At 39.5% G+C, this 17,372-nt stretch overlaps 1 protein-coding gene across 2 annotated transcripts; it reads left to right on the top strand.

The window, feature by feature from the left end:
• The first annotated feature begins 1,998 nt into the window (after nucleotides 1-1,998).
• Nucleotides 1,999-17,245, top strand: samsn1a (SAM domain, SH3 domain and nuclear localisation signals 1a). 2 transcript variants are annotated; one of them, XM_023420425.2, is made up of 15 exons: nucleotides 1,999-2,068; nucleotides 3,795-3,962; nucleotides 4,326-4,372; nucleotides 5,304-5,344; nucleotides 5,621-5,704; nucleotides 6,152-6,246; nucleotides 7,520-7,643; nucleotides 8,334-8,758; nucleotides 12,424-12,504; nucleotides 13,103-13,231; nucleotides 13,894-14,011; nucleotides 14,109-14,260; nucleotides 14,416-14,628; nucleotides 15,074-15,221; nucleotides 16,420-17,245. In XM_023420425.2, the coding sequence occupies exons 1-15, from the start codon at nucleotides 2,045-2,047 to the stop codon at nucleotides 16,572-16,574; spliced, it is 2,004 nt and encodes a 667-aa protein (XP_023276193.1). In that variant the 5' UTR covers nucleotides 1,999-2,044; the 3' UTR covers nucleotides 16,575-17,245. The 2 variants fall into 2 exon arrangements, with proteins under 2 accessions (XP_023276193.1, XP_023276194.1); XM_023420426.2 differs by lacking the exons at nucleotides 1,999-2,068; nucleotides 3,795-3,962; nucleotides 4,326-4,372; ... (3 more) ...; nucleotides 7,520-7,643; nucleotides 8,334-8,758 and adding an exon at nucleotides 11,281-11,440.
• Nucleotides 17,246-17,372: the final 127 nt, after the last annotated feature.

Genomic DNA, 17,372 nt, shown 5'->3' with positions numbered 1-17,372 from the left:
TAATGGGCTGAAGTCAGTGGGAAAGTGATCAGCCTATTTGATTCAATCCTTCATTTACTCATGTCCCATTTAAAATCAGAACTACAATGAAGTGACTATGCTGAATGAGTCAGTTGGATTCAAAATACTTCTCCATGTCACACATATAGCAAATCATACTCTCTGTTACATCAGCATGAAAATATAGGTCATAAGTGTTAATCTCTCCAGCTGTTTCTTCTCTACATTAGTACAGCTCGCACATCAGAGGTAGATGATTGGTGGATTAACAGACCACAGCCTTCACACTTAACGTGTTAACAGTTAATACACACACATATTGTTCATGGAATTTGTCCAAATGATTCACAAATTGACCAAATGACTATTAGCAAAATGTCTTCAGATCAAAAATAAAACCACTGAATGAAAAACATTTTCATCTTTTGCATCACTTCTTGTTGACTTGGCCCAAACCAAAATCATGCCATCATTTCTAAGAATTATTGTCAGTTCTGAAGAAGCCAGTAGCTGCATAAAGCGACATTTACAGTGGGAAGAAAAGTACTACTCACAGCAGCCCACACAGGAAAGAACTCTGGTTGAGAACGTGAGAATTAGCATGCCCTGTGCCCGATATGTTTGTTTGTTTTACTGTTTAAATGGTGGCTGCATGAGGGTAAATGCATTTTTCACATATTACTTGTTATTTAAGCTAATCCTTTGGAAGGAAGGTTTTAAAAGAACTTGTTTGGTCTGCATCCTGGGTGAAATACCCTGGATGCTTTCTCATTTTATTTTATACTTTAAACTCCTACTCCACTACATTTATTTGAGAGATATAATCACTGGTTGGTTTTTAATTTTAAGATAAAAAAAAAAAAAACACATGATAATCTTATAAATTATCATTTCAAGGAGATAGATCTAGATAAAACGTTGCGAGTTCAGCATCAAACTTCCTTTCTTTACTCGCCAAGAGCTCTCTCCAGCGTTGGAAAGCAATGCAAACGTTAACTCTTGTCTATATCATGTCTCAGGCTTTCATACGTCCTATTGCTAAGGAACCAATCCTGTCAATTTGCAGGGACAAGGCAGGCAAAATAAACCCGAAACCTCGTCAGTTCGGAGAGCCAGAGTTTGCATTAGCACAACCACTAGTACTGTGTCAGCCACTGCCAGTTATAAACTAACAAACAACATAAACAAATACTCGATGCTAACTACGCTTACCGTCCTGAAAAGTTCACAACAGGCAATAGGCTTCTCATCTGAGTCTGACACATGTGGCTGAGTCTTTCGAATGTTACCTCAAACGCTAACCATTTTATACGCACTGCTCTTTCACCTGTCAACCCTAGTGCAAACAGCAGTCCTCGTGGCAGGACTTTATTTTTTTCTTCCTTTCTATCCCATTAATCATCTCATTACCCTCAGATTTATCTTGTGAACCTTTGGAGAGGCCCAGCCCCTAGATTGGGAACCACAGGATTAGACGGCCTGATTGTGTTAGAAGTAAAACAGTAAACAGGATATTGTTAATCTACTAGTTACAACAGTAAAATACTGCTTACACATAAATGCACACATATTAGCAATGTAATAACTTTATGTATGTCATGTGTAATATATCAGTCACAGGGTTTTTTTTTTTTTACCTTTGATGGATTTTGCTCATAATTCTTCAGTAAATGATATATGATTTAATACTTCTTTCACTTAACTTTGAGTATTGGTTAAAAAAGAGCATGGTTGCTGGACAAAGCTTCCCTGAAAAAAGAAAAGAAAAAAGATTCAAAACAAAGACTCAATCTGTTGCTCCACCAGTGTCCAATGGTGGGCTTGTTGTCAAGAGTGAGTTCTGCTTTAGCTTGTAGAGTAATGGTGGTCCATCTATTGGATTAGTGGAGGGATTTCACTGTGGTATTAATCTGACAAGACAGCAGGCGACCCAGGCTGGGCTCACACTGAGCTGTTGTGTCTCTGTCAGTCTCTGGCTGTCACTCAGCTCGCTGTTTCACCTCCATCACACGCACCAGCGCGAACAGGAGACGTCTCGGCCAACATGAACCTTTTCTGCTTTTCACTGGTAGGAGACACACTTTACTTTCTGTACCTACTTAGGAAGCTGTGTGTGTGTGTAGCTGAGGCAGAGAGAGTCTTGTGATGCAAATGTGAGCTAGTCCACAAAGGTATACACCGAGTATCTGTAAATCCAAACATGTTGTGTAAGCCATTAGGTGTAGGAAACTACTTAGTATGAACAAGGTTTTTATCATAGAGTGCCTATAAATAAGATAAACATTATCTCAAAGACAGATGAGACAGATGACTGTAACTCTAGAAAGACACCTACTTTTATTTCCTGTTCGAAGTTAGATCATTAACCTAATGACAGTTAGCCTAATCACTAGATCTAGATCAATAGATATGTCACTTGTGTAAAAGTTTTAAATTCTAAATAAATAATTCTGTGCACTACAAGATAAGAATATTACACACTATGAATGTTACTATTATTGTGACCTTTAATTTCGCTTATGCAGTTAGCTGACTAATGCTGTAGGAGAAAGCAAAAAAGAAAGTATTGATAAGTGAGGGGGGAAAGGAGTTACGACAATGATGGCAGACGCACAAACGCACATATGGTCCTTCAGATGCTGCTGCAGCTGTCATGCTACACGTGGGCACGGGGGCATGTATACAGAGACTCGTCCCCGGACAGATGCTGGGGATGTTGACCAATAATCAGGATGATTAACTAACGCCTTGCTACAGTAACCAGAGGCTTGAACTGCGGTTGCACTAATTGTCGTCTGATTGTTGTTATTCCACATCACGTGTACAGTAAATTCTTGCACAGACACAAACTCAATCATGAGATATAAAAAAAAAACTATTTTAAATATTTAAATACATGTAGGTAGGTTTTTGTAATCATTTGGCACAAGGGTTAAAGATACAGTTTTATGAAAAGTCTGAATAAGTGGGTAGAAAAATTTGTGTTTCTGTGTATTCGATCGTTTTTCAGTCAAAAACTGACGACAAATTACAAGAATTCAAACCTAAAAAGGCTGCTTGTACAGACTGATGATCATTTTGAACCAAAACACTTTCTCTCATTGCCACTAAAATACGTCCGTCTGGCGCACAGATAAGCGTACAGACAGCATGAGATGGGTGAAGAGAGAAAATGGTTGTGCATTCCTTGAAGGAATCTAAACAAGCTGAACAAATTTTAATCCACACCGAGATCTGTTCTGAGGAATTTCAATCCTCCTTTACATCCATGGTTGACAAGTAAATTTAAAAGAGCTTTAGGGCAGCGTTAGCAGCATATCCCTGCCGTCATATCAAATCCTCAGAACTGATTTCGATGTTTTTCCTGTTGGCTATGAAATGAAGGTTTACATAGGCTGTGTTGTGCATTTCATGAGTTTCAGGCTCTTGGATCAACCATTGGTTAAACTTTGAACTGATGTATGTGTTTATAGTAGTGTATGATTTGCTTCTCAATTCCTGAAGCACAGTGTGAGGTTTGGCTAACCAGTCACTACAGCCTAAAATTGTGTGTTTCCTATAAAACCTGTTTGATTTTTGCACACAATGTACTTCATCACAAGTACTCATCAGACTTAATCCAACAGCATAGATGAAATCCATTCATAAATCACACCTGCTTCCAAAACTGTCTCACAGCTGTGTTTGTGTGTGTGTGTCTGTGCGTGTGTGTGTGTGTGTGTGTGTGTGTGTGTGTGCGTGTGTGTGTCTGTCTGTCTGTCTGTCTGTCTGTCTGTCTGCCCACGTGGCCTCAGGAGGGGTCTATGGACAGCCTGTACGAAGCGGTGCAGAGCTCCAGTGATGTCCCACCACAGCCCATCCCCAGCCGCTCATCCAGCCGCTCCTGCAGTCGCTCCTGCAGCCCAGCGGTCCTGCTGGATAACAACACAAAGTGGCGAGGCTCTGGAAGATCTATATCAATGGTGAGAGGAACACATTCTGAGTGTACAGAACATTGTGCACATTCACCCTTAAACATGCATAGATTGTGACTGTAGGAGCCATGTGAACAATCATAACCAGATTGCTTTGGTTCCCATCTCAGAATTGGGACTTACGGACTCCCACACACCAGACTGTACCTATAACAGAAAGCTGATTATGAAATGATGAACAGAGCCATTTGACAGCTGCTGCTGAAGTCAGACATTTCAAAAAAACTTTAACTGAAGCTTGTTATGTAAATTAAACATCCCTGATGCCATATCAATGAATCTGAAAACAATATATATATTTTTTAAATGTGACACTGACATCTGACTGAAAATGATTTGCTTTTCCTTCAGGAGATGCCTCAGATGAATGGGACCAACTCTAATAAAAAGATAAGAAGGTGAGCTAAGAATGCTTACATTGTATTAGTTGGACAGAAATGCATAGTTTTTAGCTCTATTTTTGTAACTTGTTCCTATATTATTAATTCCACTGTGCTGTAATTAGAAAATGAAATTACTTTAAAACCATTGTAATCCTGGCAGCCATGCAGGCTTGCATGTGTCTGCTGTATACTTTGTGCTTCTTTTTACCGTGGATGTGCGTGCAAACCAAAGCAGAGAGCTGCCTTGCAAGTGAAAGGGCTTTCCCATAGAGTAATAATATGGCTCAAAAGGCTCCTTGTTTATTTTCACTGGGGGTTAATACTGTAAATCCTTCCTGCAGCAGAGCAGACAGACTGTTCAGCAGTGCTCCAAACTCTTTGGTATTCTGTCTGTTTAATGCCGTGCTCTGCTCTAAGAAGTGGGATTGACGGCCCATTAGAAACAATTGGAAAAGCTTTATATAAATTATATATATATTGTTCAGTTTGACTGGTAGTGAATGTTTTTTGAGAAGCAGGGCTCTGTGCACTCTTTCACCAGCAGAAGGCAGATTATAGTTCTGGTCTAGTTGGACTAAGCGGATTCAAGGCCCACCTACTTAGAGTCCCCAGTTGCCTCAACACCTTTACTCCCCCAGCTTTCCTTTGAAACAAAATACAACTTATAGTCACAGTGTGGTCTAGACTAGATGTTGTTTTAACAGAGAGTTTACTTTCTCATGGTGAGATACTGGCTTTTACCCTTATCTTCTGTGGTTGATGTGCTCTGTGGTTGTTGTTTTCGCCAAGAGTATTTGTCATGTGTTGTTGTTGCATCCAGTGATTATGAATTACAGAAAAACATCAGTTTGTTTTTTGTGCTGTCGTTTCACAGAAGGGATAAAAGGCCCCACTCTACTGCTAGTTACATGCAAGCATTTGATATCTCTGTTATTTTTAATTTCAGAACACATATATCCAAATCTGCATCAGATAATGAAACACTGGGTAAGTACAAGAAATTTCCTTCTGATTAATGATAACGTGATTCATTTAAAGATATAATCAACAACATATCCTCAGGACTACAGAGGAAGAAATTACATTTTAAAAGCTGCTAGAGAAATATTGTTATCTATTCTTTAGATTAAAACCTCCAATAACCTACCAGGCTGCCTGTCCGTGACTCTGACAACGATTTCATTCTTTCCGGTGTGTCTCTCTGGCCTCCATTCACCCAAATGTTTCACTTAAAATCCTCAGATTTGTCTCCCTCCACTGCAGATAACCCCGGCTGTAATACCGCAGTCTGGCAGGCCGCCAAGAGCCGAGAAGATTTAGTCCACATCACCAACAATCACAATGAAGGTAAATAGGAAATAAATAGGTTAAGCTCATCTATAGGCCAACGTTCATTTGGATTCTCAGCGTGACGTCTGCAGACATGGGCCAGGGGTTTCCAACCAATTCATCACCAAAATTACAGCCCAAACTGTTGTGTCTAATAATGTTACACAGGCCAGTAATGATCAAACATGATGTCAAATACCTTTTTCTAACTGCAGGGATTTGCACTAAGGTTGAGGAAGGTTGTTTAATTTGATTGTCAAGACAGTGACATAGTAAAACAAATCGCACATCTCCAGTGATCTACAGCACTCAAGAGATAGACGCGTAGAGAAACTCATAAATATATCGACTTCCTGATTATAGTAACCTTTTTTGGGAAGGGGTTCTGGTTTTTCTTTTGGTTTTCCCAGTGTTTCATTACCCTGATGACATATACTGTAATTATAATATGTTTTCTCCTTCTAGAAATGAGGAAGACTAAACACAGAACAGAAACCAAAGGAGGGAAAGGAGCCCATCATTCTGGCACAAAGAAAAAGGAGAAACCACCCTCAAGCCAGGTTAGAGTAAAAACCTCCACCTCAGTCTTCTCAGCCTGTTTCACACCTCACTCAACACATGTTTTTATGCAAACATGGTGTAATGATGCAAAACTAAAGCATTGCAATGTGAAATGCGTTTAAAATATTTTTACACTTCTATTTGTGGGTAACATAAAAATATATTCAGGAACCCAGTGGAACAGCTTGTTACGTTTGGTTTATAGGTCAGTAGCTATGAGGGATGGAAGCCAAATCCAGACCAACCAATCAGCAAACGTAAAAACAGAGTGGTAGAGCATGAACCTGGGTCATCTCTCCCTTTCACAATAAATGTGACAGAGCACCCTGCACCATCGTTATCAATGTAGCACTTAATAAAATAAAATAATTGTCTGTCTTAGACTGATGCGTCTGCATTGACAAGGACCTGTTGCTGCAATGCAAGTGTGAGACTCGTGGACACATGGCACACCAGAACATTTTAGGGGTTTGAAGCTTCCACCTGCTTGTGACATCCAGAGAGCCTCTGGTGGCCTGAATGGCACAATTGGTTAACGTAAATGCTGATTGGTTTTTAATACAGTGCAGATGGCCCAAAGAGTGGGTACTGCCCTGTGAGTAATCTCTGGGCCACATGGCAGAGAGAGATGTGAAAACAAGAGGAGGAACGACTGTGTATATGCATGTGTGGCCTTTGGTGTTTGAGTGTGTGTTTGGGGTGGTGAGGGTTTAGAGGCCTCATGCCAGGTCACCCAGTGCCCATTCTGACTAATGCCCATCATAGTGAGAAGCAAACAAAGCAGAGTTTGCCAATGCTGGATCAGCAGCAAGTTTCAGCACCTCACAACGTGGCAGTGCAGCTACAAAGACCAGTGATCCTAAAGGGCGTTGGTAGAAGATACTGTGTCTAACATTTCTTTTAAATAAATACCCACCAAAAAAAGTTCTCCAACCAAAGTGCTGGACTAGAAAAAGGTTTTGACCTGGTGATGGTGCAAGATGGAAAGTGAGGAGATCAATTCATCCTGAGCGGAACAGGAAAGTCTGTACCAAATTAGACTTAAATCCATCCAGTAGTTGCTGAGATATTTCAGTCTTGACCACAGTGGTGTAACGACTGACTGACAGCCAGCATGGCTAAAAACTGGGTTGTGTTATGTGAGAGTGATTAGATAAGACTCTTTGTCTTTCATTAACATGTCATAAAAGGTCTGTCAGTGTTTTAATTCCCATCATTTTACAGATTTAGGAATTAAAGTATTTTTATTGGATGTGTGTTGCATCTCACCAGAGTGTCCATGTCAGCGGAGTGGCGACAGAGTCTAAACCTGCCGTCAAAAGGAGCCAAAAGACGGGAAAGAAACCAGGCGGAAAGAGCGGGAGAGAGGGGTCAAGGAAAAGTCACAACTCATTAGGTAAGACACTGTCTCCCCACTCCGTAGATTAAATTGTCCTTTCCGACCTTTTCTAGAATTTATATGACTAAGCTATGACTAAACTAAACTTGTGCTTACAGTAGCAGAACAGGCCCATGCAGCATTTGTCAAATGTGGCAATTTTCGTCACTCTTTTTATGCTTCGATAGATTCTGTATTACACTTCTGCATTTAAGTGTTGCAACAGCTTCAGTGTAGGCGCCTGTGGTGTCCCTGCAATGAATGTACATATGGGGCTGCTTTACACCAAACAAGCATCCGCTCAAACTATACATAGCAGTTGCAAAGGACACACCGCAAAACTCTGATTGGTCTGCCTGGTCATCTTCATATTTCCTGCTTCTCACTTTCCATTGCTGCTTCAAAAACTGAAAAACCTCTCAGTGCTCCTCTTTGCTACTGATCTTTTGTGAAGTAAATGTTCAAAGAGACTAATCTGTTTTACTTTGCATGAATGCATGAACCTGCCAAGTAGTTCTGTGGTGGTGTTATGCCACTCGGTGGGGAGAGCCTTTGCAAAAGCATGAATCACTCCTTACACCACAGTAACAAGTCAACATGACGCACAGGCCTGCTTCCAGTTTAAATGAAAAAACCAGGGTTAACATCCATGACACTTCTCCAGTCTTACTTTTCATTGAATTTCTTCCACCCTGTCATCTCTGTCAGTGCCCTCCCCACCCAGTGCTACGGGCCCACCCATGGGACCCCAGTACCTAGACGTGCCATACAGATCAGACAGGAGGCCCTACCTTGGCAAGTCGTCCACCCTGCCTGCTCAGGAGAACACAACCCCTGGCCGCTACATGGAAATGGCCAGTCTACCTGGTGGTGCGACTCCCACCCACACCCACCACCAGCGCTGGAGCAACCCGGGTGAGAGCAGTCCTGCCTGGGGAACTATCCAGCACACCTGTCGCAGGCCGCTCACAGAGTATCGCGTGTACTCCCACGACTTCCCCGCACCTAATGGGAAGGAGTGGGAGGGAAGACAGCAGCAGGCCCAGGATGACGGCTTGAAGCGGGACTGTAAACCCCAGATTCCTCCGAAGGTGCCACGGTCCATCACTGATGTGGATCTGTCAGAACCAAATGTGAGTTTATATTATTATATAGTATGTAGGTCAAACTTTGCTTTTAAACGCCTCTCTTATTTGCATTGTGCAGAGATGCTAAGTCACATGCACTTCTGAGGTGTAAATGTACATGCAGTGTCACACTACTGGCCACTATGCAGCTCTAAGTGCTGTGCTTAAAGTAACCTCAACACCCACATGCTGCGATAATATGCAAGAATCAGTCTCTTAAAGATGTCACAATATTAAAGGATAGATTCACATTTCTCAAGTCTCTCTTAAAAAGTGCTCACCAGCTCATATGTACATTGAAACACTTTTTGCATGCATTCTATTCTTAACATGATTTCAATGTTGTTGTTGGGGGATAAAACCCACGGTCCTCTCTGCAAAAATGCATTCAAAGTTGAACTGAAGCTAATGTTAGCAACCTGAGTCTGAAAACTAGCTTTGGTTCAACTTTGAGATGGATGCTTGGGGACTGATTTTGTCCTTGTATGGACAGGGGGGAACAATTACAGCAACCAAAAAGTCTTTCTATGTATGTATGGTCATGTGAGTACAGTTTAAGACAGACTTGATGTAATCGTATGTGTTGAGTAGTTGTGATACCATTATTTAACCTCACAAACCTCACAAACCCTTTGGCAGGTCCATTAAATAATGTGAAAAATCTAGTTTAAATGAATTTTCAAATTAAGCTGTGTTTCTCCCACTGCAATCATTTCTGCCATTTGTGTTTCAGTGCAGCAGGTTCAATGGTCACTCAGTACTACTACCACACAATAATGCAGATAGACCTTGGAGGTCAGTGCCTTTGCATGCACTTGATATCTGTCAAAGCATAAGACTGACTGATGCCCAGTGAGCACGTGTAGCTTGCACCCAGTGTGACACAACGCAGTTGTTAAAGCTTAACATGACTTGGGAGAAAATTGTCTGAGATGAAAAGGATGATCCGGCGTCGAGATTACAAGATGCCTATGGATCTATAGTGTCATTGGTTCTTAGAGGCAAAATGTAATTTCATTTGACATGAAGCCTCTTAACAGTGTAGCCAGAGATGGTGTGGAGGTTAAGAACCTTTCTCTGCAAACATCATAATGATGTGGAAACTTTCCCACAAGGACATGAAAGGAAAGAAAACATTCAACAAAGCTGGTCTAAGCTAAGCCAGTTTAGTTGACACTATATTGTCAAATGTATCAGATCTTTCTCATACAGTTACAAACAGTTATGCTATAATACAAATATACATTACTTATTGTGTTATATCTTAGAAAACGGCTCACTTTCATGATATTTTTCCTTATAACTGTGAATATTTCCTTACAAAACCTTAACCAGTAACTGTATAAAATATATTTCAACAAAGACCAGGAGACTTTTTCAAATGGCAGATATCTCATTTTCTGCTCTTCAGATGAACAACTGCCTCTCTGGGGAGTCAGGAGCCTCTGAAGTAATAGATTAGAAGCCTTAATCTGGATTGACAGGAGTTTACGCTGATTGCAAGCAGAGGGATTAGGCAATGGTTTTGTCTGTAGAATTCCCTTTTTTACAAGTGACTGATTCAAATGCCCCACAATGTAAACACAGTGGCAAATCCCCCCATGGCAACATCATCAGAGCCACGTCTGACAGCAGTGTAGGATCCTGTGGAGAGTCAAACTGAATCACACTTTCAGATTCACTGCGGAGACCATGTTTTTTAAGAAGGTGACAGTTTTATAACTTTCAACTTTCATTAACAAGAAAAATCTATCATGTGTTTTACATTGTAGTGTTTCTAAGACATCAAATGAACTATATTCACTTCCATGTCGAGAAAAGAGACAAACTGAAAAGTGTTTCAACACAATAAAGTTGCCTTTTTTGACTGTTCCTCTCATACATCAGCACTTCCTCAAAAGCTCTCTCCCCACATGAAGTAATTAATGCATAAGAATAATTACTCCAGCATCATTTACATTTACCAAGTTCCTCGTTGGTATTAAAGGAAACTTTTGAGGTATACTGAGCTTTGAATTGATTTAAATAGAATCTAATATTTTTATTATTATTTTTAAATACTGACTTCCTGTTTTATCAATATTATTACAACTTTTACCACAAACTTAATGGCCACAAAGAATAATTGTATTGTCACTTAATGGATGTGGATGAAGCCCTTACCCTGATACATTACACTCCAGTGCTTATATGATTGAGTTATACTCCGTGACATAAGCCCAACTCTGAGCTTAACCAACCATATAATGTAAGATAAATATGACACAAGCTCATCGTCCCCAGGATACTGTATGTCATAAGTCATATAATATCTTATGAAAACAAATACCACACATATAAAACCTAAACACAACCTTTCCTGGAAGTGGTTCATGATGTTTTCTTTGAGCAGGCCACAAAATGTACACTTAAGCATTTGTATTTTTTCCTTTCAAAAGCGATACTGGAGCGAGACACACAATGTCGATTGCCTCACATCCTGTGTGATGTGAGGAAGTGGGCTAGTCAGCGCATCAGACAGGCAAGCCTCTTGCATTTAGTTAACATTTCACTGTCAGCAGGAGAGAGGGGTAAAGAAAAGAGAAGAGCAAGAACTGAGATTTGATAAAAAACGATTAAAACAGCAGAAAAATGTTACAGAGGGCAGCATCCAACGTGTCAGACAAAGCGAAGAGCAACAAACCAAAGGTAGGAGAGAATCTACACAGGAATCTGATTATATGAGTCAGTGACATGACATTTAGTTGGAAGCAGAGATGTTCAAATGTAACCTTTTACATAATTTACTTAAAGGTAATGTTTTTTTCCAAAAATATATGCACTAAAATGTATTTTCCAAATTCATTGTCCTACAGAAGGACAATAAATTTAAACAGTGCAATAACTAAAATTAAGACAAAGAATGGCTTTAAAACAAAACTCTTCAATTCTGCTGCTGCATCTGTGGAGACTGGAGTAAAATGTGGGCCTGTCAGTCAAAGCGGTCGACGCTGCATTAAATCAGTCCACAGAGGTCTGTCTAGGAGTTCATGTTTAACCAGGATTTCCAGGGATTATTCATTTATATAATTATTTTTTGTGCTCTGCTGTGGAGATGATGGGGGTTTGGGAGAGATTATAATGACTTTTAGTTTTATGAAAAATGGAGGAAAAAAAAAAAGAGAAACAATTAAAACCAAGCCAGAGTGAAGCAACTATAAGTACATGTCATCAGTTTTGTGAGGACGCTGTTGTTTTATTTATGTATTTATTTATATATTTTTCATACTGACAAGTTTGTCAGTTCACTTGTATGTAGAGACTTATTCACTGCCCTCTCACTAAAATGCTTTATGACTCAAAACTTACTACTACTTGCTCTCATTCTGGAACACTCTGAAGAGACTATTTGCTATATATGTGTGTGTATATATATATATATATACATTCATACATACATACATACATACATGTACACACGCACACATATACATACATGTACACTGTGGGTGCTTTCGGTGTACGTTTAGGAACACCATGGCTTTCATTAATAGACGGACTATATAAAGTATATGGACAGCTAAATGCACTACAATTGTGAGTCTTGACAGCTGAGACAAGGACTCAAGTACAACGACAAGTACAACGACTTGACATGATTTGTCTTTTTTTTTTTTAAATGTCCCCCACAGCGCTCCACCAGCTTCGGCAGGTTTGAGGGTCTCAGACATCACTCGTCACTGGCCAAACCAGAGGACAATGGAACAAATATGGTTTGTAGATATGTTTGTTTTATATTGTCATAATGACAGGAAGTAATAATACATCAGTAAAATAGTACCAGGAGGTCAACAAAATCACAAATGATACTGCAAAGTCTTTGTTTAGAGACATTAGCGTTGAAATACCTGAATATAAGCAGATATACAAATATTTGCAGCTGTATCCTAGTGCAAAGCGTTTTATAAAAATAACATGGTTCATCCTGGGAAAAACCCTTCATGGCACAGGAAGTGGTGCATTTTACCGTATGTTCATGGAGCAGAAGTACAAAAACAGAGGAGATGGCAGAAATAAGAGTAGCTATGGTCTAAATTTATTCCCATATGCAAATGTAATACATATACATATATTCAATTTCCATATATGAAATATATGTGCATATAAACCAAAAACATATATGTCTCTGTATGTACGGTAATATTGTAGACAGTATATATCCATCCCAAAGTATGAATATATACACTATATGAATATGCTTGCAACATGTTATACTGTGTAAAATGTCATCATAGATATTTTTGATATATTTACATATACAGATTTTACTATGGTATTTCAAAACTAACTAAACCAACTTTCTGCACACAGCTCACCGAAGAATGTGAAAGTTCAGACACAAACAAATCAGCTGGACTTGGGAAGAAGATGAAGGCAATCTCACTGACCATGCGCAGAAAAATGGGCAAAAAACACATCAAGTCTTTCTCTGAAGAGACAGTGAGTCACTGGAAAACAGACACATTCACACACTCACACACACACAGCCTCCACTTATTATTTAAACAGGCTGCTATCAGGCACCAGTGATAAAGCTTCTGATCAATGATATGCATAAATTGGTAAATTCAAGGGGTAAAGATTACTATTTCATGTAAACACAGCTATCATTTGTGTGTGTAAATGTTCAAAAATCCCCTTGATACCTGTCACACACGGTAAAAGTCCACATTGACAGTCAGCCTCAGTTACTGCAAACCTGTGCTGTTTTTCTAAAGAGGCTTATCCCTTTCATCAAACCCACATCCTCGACTGTGACGCTGTTGCTGGCAGTATTTAAATGACACGCTTCGCTCTGACCTACACCAGAAAGTGTCCTCTTGCAGGTTTTTTTTACGTTACTGTGACACGCAGAGATAAGATAAAATGTTTGAGTAGCTTGTAAATTTCACAACCCACACCTCCACCTGAACCTCTGTTTTATTTTCCTTGTTGTCTTTTACTTGCATATAGACTCACTCAGTCTGGCTACAGCAGTTTGGACATGTCTACATCTCATCCACGACTGACTGATTGATTGATGATTGTATGGTTTGTTTGTATTATATAACATGCCTCGCAATTAAAACTGTACATCTTTGCTTTTTTTTTTCCCCCTCCAGGGTGATGACACAGACAAAGACCCTGAGGCAGAGACAGACAGCAGCCCTCCAGCTGAGAAAAACTCTGCAAAGACAAGCAACTCCTTAGAAAGTCTCTACAGTGGCCAGAGCTCCTCAAGTAAGTATTATTTATTATTTTATTTACTTATTACTTTATCTTATGGATTAGATCACCATAATTGTGTAATCATATTGTGTTGTGTCTGTGGGTTCAGGTGGTGTGACCAGTGAGTCCAACGGTTCTGGTCAGAAAGACAGTGTGAGGCTGGAGGAGGACGGCTCCTACCAGGGACAGTTCTGTGGCAGAGCTCGTGTCCACACAGACTTTGTTCCCAGCCCATATGACACAGACTCTCTCAAACTCAAGGTAAAACACTATACTGTTTGTGTGCAGTGCTACGACTCTGCAGTCTCACGTAAGAACCACAACAGAAATGATCCTTTTTCATGGAGATAATTATATTCTAGTTGAACTTAGCAAATATTCAAATCAACCACATCCTGCTGTTAATTTTTTCCTAGGTGGGTGACATCATCAGCATCATCAGTAAGCCTCCGATGGGCATCTGGACCGGCATGCTAAACAGCAAAGTGGGAAACTTCAAATTCATCTATGTAGATGTTTTGGAGGAGGAAGAGGAAGAAGAGGAAGCTCCCAAGATCAGACAGCAGAAGCTCTGCAAAAGACCTCGACCTAAAACGCTGCTTGAGTTACTGGAGCGCCTGAATCTCGAGGTGAGGGCGTTAGCTGTTCACCGGGGAGTGCTCACTTGTTTTAGTGCAAGTCAGACTGTTCATATCATAACAGGAGAGAAGTTAAAAGAGTAAACACTTCTCTTTTCCATCTTCCTTAATGAGAGAGAACTCTATTGATGTTGTTAACCTTGTCTAGGAGAGTGAGCTAATGTGAAACTATTTTCACTGTCCAGAAAATACCACAAAGATATACAAAAAAAAAAAATCCTTTTCAATTTCGACAGACTTACTACTGAAATGTTGCCATACTTTTACAAATCAACCTCAGAAACAAAAAGGTGAAATAACAGATGTTGGTGACTCTCACAAGTTTGGAACCTAAGCTATTACTTTGTGCCGCATATGATCTGAAACCTGATGTTTGGTTTTTACTGAGGTAAACAGTCTATACGTAGTAGTGAAAACACTGCTATCGTTTTTGCAGGAGTACGCCTCTGCCTTGCTGCTAAATGGCTACCAGACAGTGGAGGACCTGATGCACCTGCAGGAGAAACACCTGATAGAGCTGAACATGAAAGACCCCGAGCACAGGCGCAGGCTTCTCGCTGCTGCTGAGTGCCGCTACACAGAAGGTTAGCAACACACCAAACTGTGACTACAACTTGAACCAATCATAAGAGACATGATCAACTAAAATGCTTATTAAGGTGTCTGTAAGGGTTCATGTTCAATGAGAAGATCACTGTAAACTACTGTCAAACTCTGAGATCCGTGTATACAGGCTTCCTATTATCTTATTTTGCAGCATGACATCCCACTGCATACTGTCCTACATATTGTCCTTTACTTAATAACAGTTTGTTTTATTACAACAGCACAGTACTAACAGTGATTCTTGATTGGTGTCATACAATGTATTGTCTTGGAACAATTGTAATAATCATCAGGTGGAAGCTGAGACATTTGTGTCACACTGAATAGAAATACATCCTGCACCATGAGAGGCTTATCAGTGATTTCCTGTTACTCAGATAGAAAGTGCTTAAGAGGGCAGAAGTTGTTCCTGTAATCTGAGTTCTCGAAACAGAAGGCTGATTATCGCAGAGCCCTACATCAATAAAAACAAGACTACTTTCTAGCATGAAGAAGGAGCAACATTAACTGGCTGGTTTTGTTCAATCTATTCATGTTTTATTGAGTGTAACTTTAAATAGATGCACAAAAGGCGATTTAAAGGTCATTGTCATTATTTTGTTTGGGTGACAGTTTGACTAAACAGATGGCAACGGCCGCAGCGTTACCCTGCCGAGCTAGTTGAATCACACGAGAGGCCAGTAATTTAATCAAGCTGAACTCCATTAGCGTAGTGCTTTGGCAACCTGGACATGTGGATTAGTAGCTTCCGTCAGTGAGGTAGAAATATTAAAGAATGGTGCATGTCAGCTCAATATGTTCACTCTGTAGGAGTGGAAAATAAAAGTCAAAGAGGACATTTGAGGTGTTTTGTGCTGCTTTTTGCTAGGTCACACCTGCAGAAGTTATTTTAATATTTGGGTCATTTTGCCATTCACAGTCAGCCAAAAAAACAGCTGTTTTCACATTAAGTTTAGCAATAACAACCATTATTATTAAAAATAATGTACATTACTATTAATAGAATAGCAGCAGATCAAATCAAATGTCAAAGAGCATTATCATTTCAAATCTAAATATGGGTTCATTTCCACTAACTCAACCACTTTGCACAGATTTCCTTCTCTCATGTGGTTGGAAACAGAAACTTGTAATATTATGACATTTCATTCAATTCCATTTGGTCTGTGATCGCAGGTGATGATGTCAGGGATGCGGAGGAGCACAAATCCTCCCACAGTCTACAGGAAGAAGACAGCGACTGTCCCAGAGACTCGGGCTGCTTCATCCCATCTGAATGTTCAGACAGCAAAGACGACGCAGAGCAGCTCACAGACGCTGTGGCTTCGTAATGTCCTCATTAGATGGATACTTTGACATTTGGGATTCAAAGTTGGGTATTTTCTTGTGACTGATAGTTTCAACAACTGTCTCTTAATTTTCTCAAAATGTCATGTTAATATCTGTTATTCCAGCTAGCCAACCACAAGCTTTTTAAAAGCGTGATACATATAGGAAGAACAAACAACCTGTGTTCTAAATGTCATTATATCCATTTGTCAGTTTATCATGATCAACTTGTAATTTTTCAGTTCAGTTTTTTTTATGTTGTTGAAGAAGTGACATTTCATTGATTTAATGTCACTTGTATTTATTGCATTCTAAATCATTCAGTGTTATTGCATATAATGCCTTTATTTATCAAAGCTGTATCATTTTAACCTCTCATCACATCCAATCTCAATTTAACATCGAGTGTCATCTTTGTTTTTGGTCCTATAACTGAAGTGAGATATTTGAAGGGATGTTTTTGAAAAGTAGTGTTTGGGTTTGGACAATGCATATTCAAGTCTTGCCTATAATGTATACTGTACAGGAAAAGAAAAACTGTGTTATTTTCTGAATGTGTGTGTGTGTGTGTGTGTGTGAGAGAGAGAGAGAGCGAGCCTGTGCATGAAAGTCAGTATTCATCTGTTTTCACAACTTTTTGTAAATAAAATCAAATAAATACAATTAAATATGATTTGTTGTCATTTGGAATTATTTCACTAAATGCTAGTGTTTGATGTAGAGTGAGTGGTTCATGCATAAATAGCCATGAAATATAATAGAATGGGAAATATATTTTCTATTTTTGTATATAATTAATT

Source organism: Seriola lalandi, unplaced genomic scaffold, assembly GCF_002814215.2.
Source record: "Seriola lalandi dorsalis isolate HSWRI2012SDOR001 ecotype SW California unplaced genomic scaffold, Sedor1 jcf7180002054642, whole genome shotgun sequence".
In the NCBI taxonomy this organism is placed as follows: Eukaryota; Metazoa; Chordata; class Actinopteri; order Carangiformes; family Carangidae; genus Seriola; species Seriola lalandi.
Note: the sequence above shows the minus strand (reverse complement) of the source record. Positions and strands in the feature narration are given on the sequence as shown.

Coding starts and splice junctions, on each gene's coding strand:
- samsn1a (XM_023420425.2), top strand. CDS start 2,045: ATGAACCTTTTCTGCTTTTCACTG. Junction 4,373..5,303: donor TCTAATAAAAAGATAAGAAG/GTGAGCTAAGAA, acceptor TTTTAATTTCAG/AACACATATATCCAAATCTG. Junction 13,232..13,893: donor AGTCTTTCTCTGAAGAGACA/GTGAGTCACTGG, acceptor TTCCCCCTCCAG/GGTGATGACACAGACAAAGA.